Source organism: Chiloscyllium plagiosum, chromosome 9 (genome assembly GCF_004010195.1).
Source record: "Chiloscyllium plagiosum isolate BGI_BamShark_2017 chromosome 9, ASM401019v2, whole genome shotgun sequence".
Lineage (NCBI taxonomy): Eukaryota > Metazoa > Chordata > Chondrichthyes > Orectolobiformes > Hemiscylliidae > Chiloscyllium > Chiloscyllium plagiosum.
This window is the reverse complement of record NC_057718.1, coordinates 21,480,936-21,495,749: the sequence shown is the minus strand read 5'-3', so window position 1 is coordinate 21,495,749 and position 14,814 is coordinate 21,480,936. Positions and strand designations below refer to the sequence as shown.

General features: G+C 41.8%; 1 protein-coding gene across 3 annotated transcripts in view; it reads left to right on the top strand.

The window, feature by feature from the left end:
• Window positions 1-14,814, top strand: part of mocs3 (molybdenum cofactor synthesis 3) — a 73,022-nt gene that overhangs the window by 12,957 nt on the left and 45,251 nt on the right. For 2 of the 3 annotated variants that reach the window (XM_043695555.1, XM_043695553.1), the window contains exons 4-7: window positions 954-1,074; window positions 6,066-6,140; window positions 6,223-6,340; window positions 7,647-7,755. In XM_043695555.1, coding sequence (XP_043551490.1) covers window positions 954-1,074; window positions 6,066-6,140; window positions 6,223-6,340; window positions 7,647-7,755 — 423 coding nt within the window. Of the gene's footprint in view, window positions 1-953; window positions 1,075-6,065; window positions 6,145-6,222; window positions 6,341-7,646; window positions 7,756-14,814 lie in introns of all 3 variants that reach the window. The other variant, XM_043695554.1, reaches the window with a different exon arrangement.

Sequence of the window (14,814 nt, the reverse complement as noted above, 5' to 3'; positions counted from 1 at the left end):
GATCTTCTTCCCGACCTCTCCGCCCCCACCCCAGTCTGACCTATCACCCTCACCTTGACCTCTTTCCACCTATCACATTTCCGACGCCCCTCCCCCAAGTCCCTCCTCCCTACCTTTTATCTTAGCCTGCTGGATTAACTTCCCCCATTCCTGAAGAAGGGCTAATGCCCGAAACGTCGATTCTCCTGTTCCCTAGATGCTGCCTGATCTGCTGCGCTTTTCCAGCAACACATTTCCATCTCTGATCTCCAGCATCTGCAGACCTCACTTTCTCCTCATTCCTGAAGAAGGGCTAATGCCCAAAATGTCGATTTTCCTGCTCCACGGATGCTGCCTGGCCTGCTGTTTTTCCAGCACCACACTTTTCAACAATATTAACGTGTCCATTTCTGACGGAGCCCTTAATTCCCTCCCCCCTATCTTTTTATCTCAGCCCGCTTGGCACGCCAGCCTCATTCCTGAAGAAGGGCTAATGCCCAAAATGTCGATTCTCCTGCTCCACGGATGCTGCCTGGCCTGCTGTTTTTCCAGCACCACACTTTTCAACAATATTAACGTGTCCATTTCTGACGGAGCCCTTGTTTATCCATGGAAAAGTACTTGGATCATTAATGATAATTTTATGCCCCATTTACTTTCCAGAGCTGCTTCAAAGAGAAGCAATTGCTTAGTAGTTTGGAACCCCTCTTCCTATGAACTGTAGAGAAACATCAGGATTCATAAAATTTTGAAGATACTGTCGGTTAGTTCTGATTGTTACCTTGGCAGTGCCCTCTTTTAAACCCTGAAATATTGTGGGGCACCAGCAATTTGAAAATGACACCACTAGCTTTGTGTCAATTTCTTTCTCTTTTGTACATTGGATCTGCTATAAGTAAAATCTGTTCAGTAATGTATTTAAATGCAACTGAGCGATGGGGAGAGGATATTACAATGTGCAAATGTCAATTTAGGTCGATTAGGACTCCTTGATTATGATGATGTGGAGCTTACTAACCTACAGAGACAGATTCTCCATACAGAAGATAAGTTAGGCGTGCCAAAGGCATTGTCTGCAGCAATCAGAATAAGTCAGTAAGTATATTTGTTTATGTCTCTTACTTTCTTTGATCACTCTAAATTGAAAAAAAAGGTTTCTTTTTGGGTACAGCTTCCATTGTTGACAGATTTCAACAGCATACCTGTAACATTTGTTACTCATCAGTTTTCTCCCTTTACTAAACCATTTTAAGGTATTGTTTCCTTGATGGAATATGGGTTGCACGGTTGTAGGTCACCTTCTGGAAGCTCACCAAATCAACTATTGTTCATGTAAATTATGCTGTGCCTTGTACATGTTACAGATTTTGTTGTTCCTCTGAGATGGTTGCATATCCAGAAAAAGTGATAGATTGTAAATGTATTGAAGCAGTTTTTTTTCTTCTCTTTCTTATACCTAGGATCTTGTGATAGTCATACAGCGTGGAAACAGACTGTTCAAATAAACTCATCAGCGCCAACCAGACATCCCAATCTGACCTAGTCCCATTTGCCAGCATTTGGTACATATCCCTTTTAACCTCTTCCTTTCAAATACCAATCCAGATGCATTTTAAATGTTTTAATTATACCCACCTCCTCCTCTGGCAACTTGTTCCATAATGCATCGCCTGCGTAAAAATTAACCCCTCAGGTCCTTCTTTAACTCTTTCCCACCTTACCGCAAACTTATGTCCTCCAGTCTTGGTCTGTCCCACCCTCGGAAAAAGAACTTGGCTACTCATTTTATCCATGCTCCTCATGATTTTGATAAACCTCTAAGGCCACCCCTCAGCCTCCGCTCTAGGGGATAAAAGCCCCAGCATATTCTGCCTCTCCTTTTAATTCAAACCTTGCAGTCCCGGCACAACATTCTTGTAAATCTTTACTGCACCCTCTCAAGCTTAACAGCATCTTTGCTGTAGAAGGGCAACCAGAATCGTACACAGTATTCTAAAAGTGGCTTCTTCAAAGTCCTGTACAGCTGCAACATGATATCCCAATTTCTATATTCAGTGCACTGACCAATGGAGGCAAGTGTGCCAAACGCTGTCTTCACCACCCTGTCTACCTGCAGCTTCACTTTCAAGGAACTATGAACCTGCACCCCTAGGTCTCTTTGTTTGGCAACACCCCTGAGGCCCTATCATTAAGTGTATAAATCCTGCTCTAATTTGCACTACCAAAATGCAGCCCCTCACATTTTTGTACCTTAAACTCCATCTGCTACTCGGTTATAGAGTCACAGAGATGTACAGCACGGAAACAGACCCTTTGGTCCGACTCGTCCATGCTGACCGGATATCCCTTGCTGCAGTTTACTGCAGTCCTGATTGAGATCAGCTAATTCAACACAAATTACAAATGGAATCTAAGATCTTGTGTATTTTTTTGGCTAAGCTGCTAGCTAAATTTATCCTCACCTGGAGGGGAGATGAAATAGTTATGTAACGAATACTTATTGACTGAGTTTGAAAAAAGGAAAAACTTGCATTTGTTTGGTACTTCTTACGTCCTTGGGCATTATCAAATATTTTGCAGCTAACAAGTTACTTTCTTGAAGTGCAACACCCTGCTATGTAGCCAAATGTAGCAGTCAGTTTATGCAGTGTTAAAGTTAAATTAGTCATTCCGTCATTGACACTTAGAAAGCTACAAATGCCTACTCGGTTAGCTGTAAAAGATCCCATGATACTATTCAGTGAAGCTGTTTCTGGTGTTCTGGCCAACATTTGTCCTTCAAACAAATTACTAGTTATATTTAATTGCTGTTTGTGAGAACTTGCTGTATGGAAACGAGCAAATGCGTTTCCCACATTCCAACATTTTGGTGAGAATATTTCTAAAGTACTGCATTAGCTGAGAAGTGTTTTGACACGTCCTGAGGTAGTTGTGTGCTTTCTCTTGTGGTACTCCAATGTGAAGGCTATTAAAATGGTTTGCCAGGTATCAGAGAGATTTAACATTCACTTATTTACATTAGTCCCTGCATCCTCTAGGATTATGGTGACTTGACCTTGCATTACACTACAGACAATACAATATTCTTAAAATGTTAAAAAGGAACCAAAAGCTCCAGAAGCTAGAAATCTGAAACAAAGCTAATTGCTGGAGAAACTCAACAGTTCTGTTAGCATCTGTGGAGAGGAAACAGAGCCAGTGTTTCGGATCTGTTGACCCTTCATCAGAATTATGTTACAACATGGGGTTTAACCCCTCTATTAATTAAACCAAACACCCAGAAAAGCTCGCCTCGCCTTGTAATCTACAACAATATGCTGTTCCAATAAGACACTTTTAGTAAAATTACATCAACTTAATTTCAAAAACCACACAGTTGCTGTGTGGAGGGGAGCGAATCTACTTGAAACATAGAACGCTGAGTGGTCTGGATAGAGTAGATGTTGAGAAGATGTTTACATTGGTAAGGGAGACTAGGACCCAAGGGCATAGCCTCAGAGTAAAGGGAAAACCTTTTAGAACATAAGGAGAAACTTCTTCAGCTGGAGAGTGGTGAATCTATTGCAGTCATTGCCATCGAAGGCTGTGGAGGCCAGGTCATTGAGTATATTTAAGACTGAGATAGATAGGTTTTTGAGTATCAAGAGTTTCGGGGAGAATGGGGTTGAGAAACTTATAAGCCATGATTGAATGGCAGAGTAGACTTGATGGGCTGAGTGGCCTAATTTCTGCTCTTATTTCTTATGGTCTGATAAGCTGATATTGGAGACCAGAATTCGGCGAAAATGGGTTGGCTGTGCTGAGAGCAGTCCATGTGATGACAAGCCCTGGAGTGTGGGTGTGGGTGCAGCTAAAGGACATATGATGTTCAGGCCCTAAAATTTAACTTGATATTCAGTCTGAAGGCTGTAGAGTCCTCAAGCAGAAAGTGCGATGTATTTTTTTCACCTTGTGCTGAGCCTCATTGGAACACTGCAGCAGGCCTTAATGTTCTTAAAATGTGCCATTGATCCTGGACAATATGTACTTTAAAGTTTTGAAAGCTGTCTGATTGTTGCAAACAATTCTAGAATTGTTCAATCACAAGTCAATGGGGAAAGAGCAGAGAAGTGGGATTGATTCAATAACTGTCAAAAAGTCATCACAATCATGATAAACCAAATAGTTTTTTTTCTGTGCTGTATGGTTATAGTTTCCCTATTGATAAATTATTGATCTCCTAATTACATTAGCATAAATGCTAAGAATCCAGTCTTAACAAGCTTGGGTTCATTAACTGTTCATTCAGAGCATGTTTTATCTGTACTGTTAGAGAAACAAAATCTTATTTCAAGATTATTTTACAAATTATGAAAGGTTAATGTTGTTATAACTTCAGAATGAACAACTGCTTAAAAATGTAATTAGAATTCATTAAAATTTCTGAGTGCTACAAGTCCAATAGATTAATAGTAATTAACAGAGTATAAATTGTGCATTAATTTTAAGATATCATCTGTTCAAGACATCTTTTTGCTGACTAGGTTAGTAAGTTTGTATAAATTATTTCCAAGTAGAATATCATGATGAGATACATAATTTAGCTTTTTTTTCCAGTTTTGGTGCTGATTTAGAACTCCACATTCTCCTTTCAAATGACTAGTTGTTAGATTAGGGTTCCATAGTTATTAGCCACCCTCTAGTGCTGTGCACAGGTAGTCATTATTTGTGTGTAAATCTTGCTGGTAAATGCTTGATTGACATCCTTTTGAGCACTATCTTGCCCTGTTTTAATGCAGTTAAGATATTCCATTGGATGTCCTCCTGATAAGCGTGTGACTACTTCTTTCCTTTAACTTGACCAAATTACCCAATGTTTCAATTTATGCATTGCCAACTTGCCCATTATTATTAAAGTTTTAATTGGAAGTGTTCATTCGCTTCTTTATGATGTTGCAGTTTCAGGTAGCAGATGCTCATTTTGTTTTTTTTTTGGGGCTGTTTTCGGCCAACTCTGCCTTAAACCTGTTGCATTTTCTAATCTCCCTGAATTTTCATGTTAGGTATATTGCAGCCATTAATGTACAGTCAGCTTTTAATTATTTTCATGAAGTAAAGGTCCCTCGAGAGTAACCCTGTCATATGCATTAAAGTGCAACGTGCAACTTCCAACTCCTTTGCTTTTCTTACATTGACCATGTACATCATAGAATCATAGGGATGTACAGCACGGAAATAAACCCTTCGGTCCAACTTGTCTATGGATATCCCACCCCAATCTATCCCACCTGCCAGCACCCGGCCCATATCCCTCCAAACTCTTCCTATTCATATACCCATCCAGATGCGTATTAAATGTTGCAATTGTACTCCCCTCCACCACTTCCTTTGGCAACTCATTCCATACACATACCACCCTCTGTGTGATAAAGTTGCCCCTGAGGTCTCTTTTATATTTTTTCCCCTCTCACCCTAAACCTGTGCCCTCTAGTTCTGGACTCTCCCACCCCAGGGAAGAGACTTTGTATATTTATCCTATCCATGCCCCTCATGATTTTGTAAGCTTCTTTCAGGTCACATCCTTGAAAGGATTGACTGTTTTATGGCAACTAACGTTAAATCATTTAAAGTTTCCTGTGTTTAACCTATGCAGAATGTGAAACTACTAAAACAGATTTCCCTTTGGACTGTTAATCAACTGATAAAGGAGAGTTGCATTCCATCAGTTTGAATTATATTCAAAACTACAAGAGGTAAAAGGATTGCGCAGTAGACATCACAGTTCTTCAAACATGTTTTTCAGTTTTTATTGGCCTTCCACTTGCAGAATATGATGCGCTCCGTTGCTCTGTATAGGGCATTGCAAAAGTTTTAAAAATAATTCTGTCCCTTCTGATGACCTGGAGAAGCAACAGTCTTTCATGGGTTTCTCACTGGTCACTAAGATCAATTGTGCATGTTAACTTGTACCATTTTACCCATAACCACCTTGTCATCTTACTTCATTGACAGATGTGCAGGCATCTAACCATTTAGAAGGGTATCAGACAAACAAGTATTTTTTTAAATCAATGTATTAATTTTGAATTATTATTTCTTGTCCACAGGCTAAATTCAAATGTTGAATGCATACCATATCATTTTCAGTTGAGCTACAAGAATGCAAGGCAACTTATTCAACAATATCCTTTTTTAATGGTGGTTTTTGTGATGAGGATTAAAGTATTTTTGATTATTTAGATTATTCTTAACTAATTTCTTCAAATATGACATTGTAGTGGATTGCTCTGACAATGTCCCTACACGGTTTCTTGTCAATGACGCTTGTGTTCTGAATGGGAAGCCACTGGTATCAGCTAGTGCTCTAAGGATGGAGGGACAGGTAAAGAAATAATAACAAATACTTAAAACTTTTATTTCACAGATGTTTACATTTAAAGTGTTATTGATCTAGATTGAACAGGAGACAAATGGGTGGCCATGTTATAATGTTTTGTACACTGTAGACTAGTAATCTAGAGATCCCAGGTTCATATTCTTTCTCATGTATCTGCTTGAGTAAAACCAGTCAACAAAGGAATTTGAGTTTCATCTGAGGAAATCTTTTCCTGCTTCACTGACGTCAAATACAAACCTTTTAAGTAGCTTGCATGATAGATACTAGGATTTCTGAAATGGACAGGTTCAAGTCCCACCATGGCATCTGGAAGCTGAAATATAGTACTAGTCTCTGTAATGGCTAAATTGCAACCCATCAGATTTATCAATGTCCTTCAGGCAATGAAGTCTTCCATCTTTACCCACTGTGGTACGTATGTGATGCCAGACCCATTCAATGTGATTGAAATGGCTCATTGCATGGTAGGATAAACATTTGAATAATTTGAAATTTCTTTACAGTTTTGAATCTTAAGAATTCCCTACCCACAAATATAATGGAGCCTCAATCATTAATATATTAAAGGCTATTGGACAGATGTTTACTGATTCAGAGATCAGATAATATGGGGAATGAATGAGAAAGTCGAATAGAGGCAGCCATTATTCCATTGAATTATGGAATGGGTTTGAAGGGCTGATTATCTTCTACTCCTACTTGTCTTGTTCTTATACAAAACTGCTAAAGTATATTGGTCTCTTTTTGAGAGAAACTGAGAGGAAGGATTAATTTGATGATTACATGTCACAATGAAAGGAGTAAGAGGAAAGATGAGGTAAATTAGAATGTAGTTGGGAAATAGTTGGCTTTGTGGTTAAACCATAGAATTCCAACAGTGCAGAAAGTGGCCAATAGGCCCATGAAATCTGCACTGACCCTCCAAAGTGCGCACCCACCACCCACCCATAACCTTGTTTTTTTTTTATTCTGGCCAGTCCACCTAACCTACATATCCCTGGACACTATGTCGCAATCTTTAGCATGGCCAATCCACCTAACCTGCTCATCTTTGGACTGTGCAAGAAATTGGAGCACCCAGAGAAAACCAATACAGAAACTGGGAGAGCATGCAAACTCCACAGAGATAGTTGCCCAAAGCTGGGATCAAATCCAGGTGCCTGGTGCTGTGGGGCAGCAATGCTAACCACACTGCAACCGTGCTGCCATTAAAGTACTCATCATAATTGTTGTTTGTTTTTGACACTGAGGGTTTTTAGGTGGTAACCTTTTTATTTTGTTAACTTTTCAGCTCACAGTATATAACTACAACGGTGGCCCTTGTTATAGATGCCTCTATCCAAAACCACCTCCAGCTGAGACTGTAACTAATTGTTCTGACGGTGGAGTCTTGGGAATAGGTAAGACCATTAGAAGTAGACCACTTGGCCGCATTAACTTGGTCTGACATTCAATAGGATCGTGGCAGATCCAACATTTCTCACGTTCACTTCCCTGCCCTTTCCCCATAAACCTCGATTTCCCTACTGATCAAGAATTTATTTATCTTTCTCAACCTTAAATATACACAAAGATTCAATACCCGCAGCTCTCTGTGGCAAGACTCTTTTAACCCTCTTGAAGAAATTCCTCCTTATTTCAATTTTAAGTTGACATCCCTTTAATTTTAGACTATGCCCTCCAGTCCTAGGCTGTCCCATGAGGGAAAACATCCTCTCATTAATCTGTTTGTTTATATCTCTGTAGCTTGGAGATAGTGAGGATTGCAGATGCTGGAGAAGTCAGAGTTGATCAAGTGTGCTGGAAAAAAGCACCGCAATCAGGCAGCATCTAAGGAGCAAGGAAGTCCACCTTTTCGGATTTAACCTTTCAATCATGTGATTGCTGATATCGCTGATCACATGACCACTCCCAGCCACCCCCACTCCCAACTCCAGATCAACACTTGGCCCCAGCTGCAAGCTGCTGGGTATTCACCATCCTCCCCCTTACTGAAGACACCCTCATTACACTGTATGCCCACATCAACGAATTTCATATGCGTCACGATGTTGAACTTTTCTTCCATTGCCTTGGTCTCTGTGTTTCCTTTCTCAATCGTGACTCACATCCACCTTCCGAAGATGTCTTCTCCCACCTCCAACAAATTTCATCTTCTTGAACACCCTGTGCTGGCCTCTTACTCCCCTTGACCTCTACATCTTCAACTGCTGTCACAACATTAACTGCCTCAATCTCTTCACCCATCTCACTCACTTCAGCTTCCCATCCTTGCAACGCGCAGCCCTCCACTCCCTCCGCTCTAACCCCAACCTCCCCATCAAACCTACTGAGAAGTGAAGTGCGGTGATTGTATGGCGCACCAACCTATACATCGCTGAGGGCAGATGCCAACTCACCGACACTACATCCTACCGCACTTTAACCGTGACCTCACCCCTCAATAGACAATAGGTGCAGGAGTAGGCCATTCTGCCTTTCGAGCCTGCACCACCATTCATTATGATCATGGCTGATCATCCTCAATCAGTATCTTGTTCCTGCCTTATCTCCATAACCCTGGATTCCACTATCCTTGAGAGCTCTATCCAACTCTTTCTTAAACGAATCCAGAGACTGGGCCTCCACTGCCTTCTGGGGCAGAGCATTCCACACATCCACCTCTCTCTGGGTGAAGAAGTTTCTCCTCATCTCTGTCCTAAATGGCCTACCCCTTATGTTTAAACTGTGTCCTCTGGTTCAGGACTCACCCATCGGCGGAATCATGTTTCCTGCCTCCAGAGCATACAATCCTTTAATAATCTTATACGTCTCAATCAGATCCCCCCTCAGTCTTCTAAACTCAAGGGTATACAAGCCCAGTCACTCCAATCTTTCAACATAAGATAGTCCTGCCATTCCAGGAATTGACCTCGTGAACCTACGCTGCACTCCCTCAATAGCCAGAATGTCTTTCCTCAAATTTGGAGACCAGAACTACACACTACACACAATATTCCAGGTGCGGTCTCACCAGGGCCCTGTACAGCTGTAGAAGAACCTCTTTTCTTCTATACTCAATCCCTCTTGTTATGAAGGCTACATGCTATTAGCTTTCTTCACTACCTTCTGTGCCTGTATGCTTATCTTCATTGACTGGTGTACAAGAACACCCAGATCTCTCTGTACTGCCCCTTTACATAAATTGATTCCATTGAGGTAGTAGTCTGCCTTCCTGTTCTTGCTACCTAGCTTTCTTCACTACCTTCTGTACCTGTATGCTTACCTTCATTGACTGGTGTACAAGAACACCCAGATCTCTTTGTACTGCCCCTTTACCTAACTTGACTCCATTTAGGTAGTAATCTGCTTTCTTGTTCTTGCCGCCAAAGTGGATAACCATACATTTATCCACATTAAACTGCATCTGCCATACATCTGTTCACTCACCTAATCTGTCCAGGTCACCCTGTAATCTCCTAACAACCTCCTCACGTTTCACCCTGCCACCCAGCTTTGTATCATCAGCAAATTTGCTAATGTTATTGCTGATACCATAGAAGATTAGTCAAGCATGATTTCCCCTTCATAAATCCATGCTGACTCTGACTTAACCTTGCTATCCAACTGTGTCATAGTTTCATCCTTTACAATTGACTCCAGCATCTTTCCCACCACTGAGGTCAGACTAACTGGTCTATAATTTCCTGCTTTCTCTCTCGCTCCTTTCTCTCAACACCAAACCATCATCTCCAAGACCATCCACAAAATCATCACCTCAGGTGATCTCCCATCCTCAGCCTCCAATCTCCTAGTTTCCCAATCCCACACATCTCTTACCCAAAATCCACAAATCTGATTCCCCTGGTCAACCAATTGTCTGCGCCTGCTCACATCCTACTGAACTCTTCTCAACTTATCTCGACTCTGTCCAGTCCCCTTTCATCCAGGAACTTCCCACATATATTTGGACACCACCCACGCCCTCCACTTCTTCCATGACTTGGCGCCTTATACCTCATTTTTATGAAGAACAGCCAGTCCCTCTAAGCCCATATCCCCCATGAAAAAGGCCTCAAAGCCCTCTGTTTCTTCCTCTCCTGCCGACCCACCCAGTCCCCCTCCAATGGTGAATGGCTTAGAAAGAACTTGCAAGCAGTGTCATTCCCCTGTATCAGCTGCCTTTGTCCTGCTGGGCAGTGGTGGTTGTAGGTTTGTAACATGCTGTTTAAGTAGGCTTGGTGAATAGCAGCAGTGCATTCTGATTGACGAAACTGGTCCTCATCCTTCTTTCAATCCTCCTGCTTTCCACAACCAGACGGGTGGCTGTGGATACTTGCATGGGTCCCAGTTATGCTTGCCTCTTTGGATACATGGAACAGTTCCTCTTTCACAGCTACACTGGCACTATCCTCCACTTTTTTTCCTCTGCTACATCAATGACTGTATCGGTGCACCTCATGCTCCCACGAGGAGCTTGAACAGTTCATCCACAACACCAACACTTCCACCCTGACATCAAATTCACCAGGATCATCCCCGACGCCTCCCTCCCCTTCCTGAACCCCTCCATCTCCGGCGACTGACTTAACAATTGACATTTACTTCAAACCCACTGACTGCCACAGCTGCCTTGACTACACCCCCTGCCTTATCCTGTAAAAACATAATCCCTAGCTCCCAATTCCTCCGCCTCCACTCTATCTGCTCCCAGGGTGAGCACTTCCACTCCAGGACATTCCAGATGTCCGCCTACTTCCAGGACCATAACCTCCTCTCCCATGTTATTAACAGTGCCCTCAATCACACATCCTCCATTTCTTGCACCTCTGCTCTCGAACCCCATCCCCCAACTGCAACAAGGATAGAATCCCCCTGGTCCTCACATTCCACCACTAATCTCCAAATTCAGCGTATCATCCTCTGCCATTTTTGCCACCTATAGTCAGATCTCACCACTAAAAATATATTTGAAAATGTGTTGCTGGAAAAGCGCAGCAGGTCAGGCAGCAGCCAAGGAACAGGAGAATCGACGTTTCGGGCATAAGAAGGGCTTATGCCCGAAACGTCGATTCTCCTGTTCCCTGGATGCTGCCTGACCTGCTGCACTTTTCCAGCAACACATTTTCAGCTCTGATCTCCAGCATCTGCAGCCCTCACTTTCTCCACTAAAAATATATTTGCCTCCCTAGCCCTACCTGCATTCTATAGGGACTGCTCCCTCTGTGACTCCCTCATTAGGTACACACTCTCCACCATTCCTCTCTCTACACCTGGTTCCTGCTGCCATAAGAGGCAAGACTTGCACCCAGACCTTACCCCCCCACTCAACTCTGTCCAAGGCTCTAAAGGATCATTCCAAATTTGTTAAATCAGTTCTGATGAAGGGTTAAGCCTGAAATGTCGACTTTCTTGCTCTTCAGATGATGCCTCACCTACTATGCTTTCTCCAGCGCCACACTTTATCAACTGTACCTCTGTCACAACCTGACTTTCTACTGACTTTTTTTGTCATTTGCAGGTTTGATGACAATATATTCACTTCCTTTCTCCAAATTATTAATGCATATTGTAAGCAGTTGTTGTTCTAGCACTGAACTATGCAGGACCCCACTAGTCAAGGGTCACCAATCTGAAAAAGAACCTCCTTATCCCCACTCACTGTTGCCTGTCCATGAGCCAGTTCTCTATTGTACTGATAGCTAGTGACTAACAGTGTAAGTTAATTGTTCTATACTCTGGATGAGAAAAAGTGCTCATCCTACTTCATACTTGAATATCCTTGTAAGCTGAACACTTTGTGTTGTATCCATTTGGGAGGGAAATACAATCTGTAGGTAGTTAATGAAATTTTTGTGTCTAACTGTTCTCTGACCCTTCAAAAGCAATAAGCAAGTGTCAGGAAACAATTTTGCTTGTTACCCACAATCTTAGCTGTATTTTGTTGTACTTTTGGAAAACCACAAGATCACATTATCCAACCTTCATGAAGGCTTTCAAGGAACCAGTCTTCACCAATGATTGGCCACTCTGTGAAAAAGAATCATTCATCTAACTATGCTTAATTTTAAATGGCTGATACCTGTTTCTAAGCAATAACCAATACTGTGGCTATAGGAGCAGGTCAGTGCTAAGAATCCTACAGCAAGTTACTTGTCTCCTGACTCTCGAAAGCCTGTCCACCATCTACAAGGCACAAGTAAGGAGTTTGTCGGAATACTCCCCATTTGCCTGGATGAGCACAACTCCAACAGCACTCAAGAAGCTTGATATCACCCAAGGCAAGCAACCTTGACAGACTAGATGATTGGCACAGCAACCACACCTTTTCACTACCAACATAGTAGTATGCGCTATCTACAGGATGCACTACTGCTATTCACCAAGCCTACTTAAACAGCATGTTCCAAACTTACAAGCACTACTGTCTAGCAGGACAAAGGCAGCTGATATAAGGAAATGCTTGCAAGTTCCTTCTTAGCCATTCACCATCGTGACTTGGAAGTATAATGTCATTCCTTTTGTTTTTCTGGGTCGTAACCCGAGAACTCCCTAACAACATTGTGAATGTACCTATACCAAATGACTGTAGCAATTAAAGATTGCAGCTCACCTCACCACTTCAACAATATTTGGGGATGGGCAATAAATGCTGGTTCAGCCAGGGAGGTCTGCATCCCCCAGTCAAGTTTATTAAAAACAATGCAATTTATCCACTTCTTTATAATTGATGCCCTTAATTTACAAAACTGAATCACATCCTCGCTACATTTTTGCATCTTCAGCACTGCCAAAACTATCTCTGTAGCTTAGTTGAGACCATTCTTATCTATCTCTAGATCAAACACTCTTTAAGTAAAAGGGAGACCAAAGGCTATACTGTATTCAGATAATATCTGACCTATGTTTTGTATGAATAACATTATAAAAATCATAGTTTTGTTTAGCAGGACACTAAAATACAGAATCTTGTTCTCTGGCACTCGATGGAGATTGAACCCTTATGGAGTGCTTAAAGGCTATAGTCAAGTTTCTTTTCTGCCACCTTTCAATCACACCCAAATATGCAACATACTGCACTGGAACTCTGTCAAAAGATGTGTATAACAGTGTGTTGGAGTTCCTTTTTTGTTTAGTAAACCTTAATGCTTGAGATTCGATATTGACTCAAACTGCTGGCAATCAATAAAATCAAGTTTTGCAAAATTTGAGTTATCTGGATAGTCCTCTTCTCATGTTGCATGGCTTCCTGTCATTTTGTTTTAATGTTGTGTTCTCTTTGGGGCCTATTTTTCATTTTGCATCACAATTTGTGAATTAATTTTGGTTATACGCATTGTGATATCTGTTTTCATTGCAAATCAGCATCCCCATACTGCCTTCATCTCAAGCACACTGTCTGTTTGTTCTGTCTGTGGTCAAGGGGTCTTGCATCCCTCAAGAACCCTTTGGCCTTGACTCATTCTGACTGTAAGAATTTGCTGGAGTGGACAGACAGAGGAGTTTAGCAGAAAAGGTGATACGTGAACAGTGGTGAATGTTTAGGAGGGGGTGGTAGGTAATTTAATAAGGCAAGTTTGGTAAGATACACAAGTGAACTTGTTAAATCTCTCCGTGACAAACCCTCTGTAATTCTTATATCAACAATTACGCTAATATAATTTTCAGCAGTTAGTCAAGTCAAGGGGAAGACCCTTTGATCAGGGTTCCAGCATAGCAAATCCAGAGCATCCTCCAATGGCATTCCAGTGGTTTGGACATGGTCATTTGGCCACTTGGAGCATTAGGAATTAGGATCTTCTGACAGGTGAGCAGCTGCACAAAGGGCAGCACACCATCCTTCTTGACCAGGATCGGTGTGGGTCCACTACTTTTTGTCGTTTTATATAAATGATTTGGATGTGAACAATGGAGGTATAGTTAGTAAATTTGCAGATGACACCAAAATTGGAGATGTTGTGGACAACGAAGAAGGTTACTTCAGATTACAATGGGATCTTGATCAGATGGGACAGTGGGCTGAGGAGTGGCAGATAGAGTTTAATTCAGATAAATATGAGGTGCTGCGTTTTGGGAAAACAAAACGTAGCAGGACTTATACACTTAATGGTAAGGTCCTAGGGAGTGTTGCTGAACAAAGAGATCTTGGAGTGCAGGTTCATAGCTCCTTGAAAGTGTAGTCAGAGGTAGTTAGGATAGTGAAGAAGGCTTTTGGTATGCATTCCTTTATTGGTCAGAGTATTGAGTATAGGTGTTGGGAGATCATGTAGCAGTTGTACAGGACATTGGTTCAGCCACTTTTGGAATATTGCATGCAATACTGGTCTCCTTCCTTTTGGAAGGATGTTGTGAAACTTGAAAGGGTTCAGAAAAGATTTTCAAAGATGTTGCCAGGTTTGGAGGATTTGACTATAGGGAGAGGCTGAATAGGCTGGGGCTGTTTTCCCTGGAGCATCAAAGGCTGAGGAGTGACTTCATAG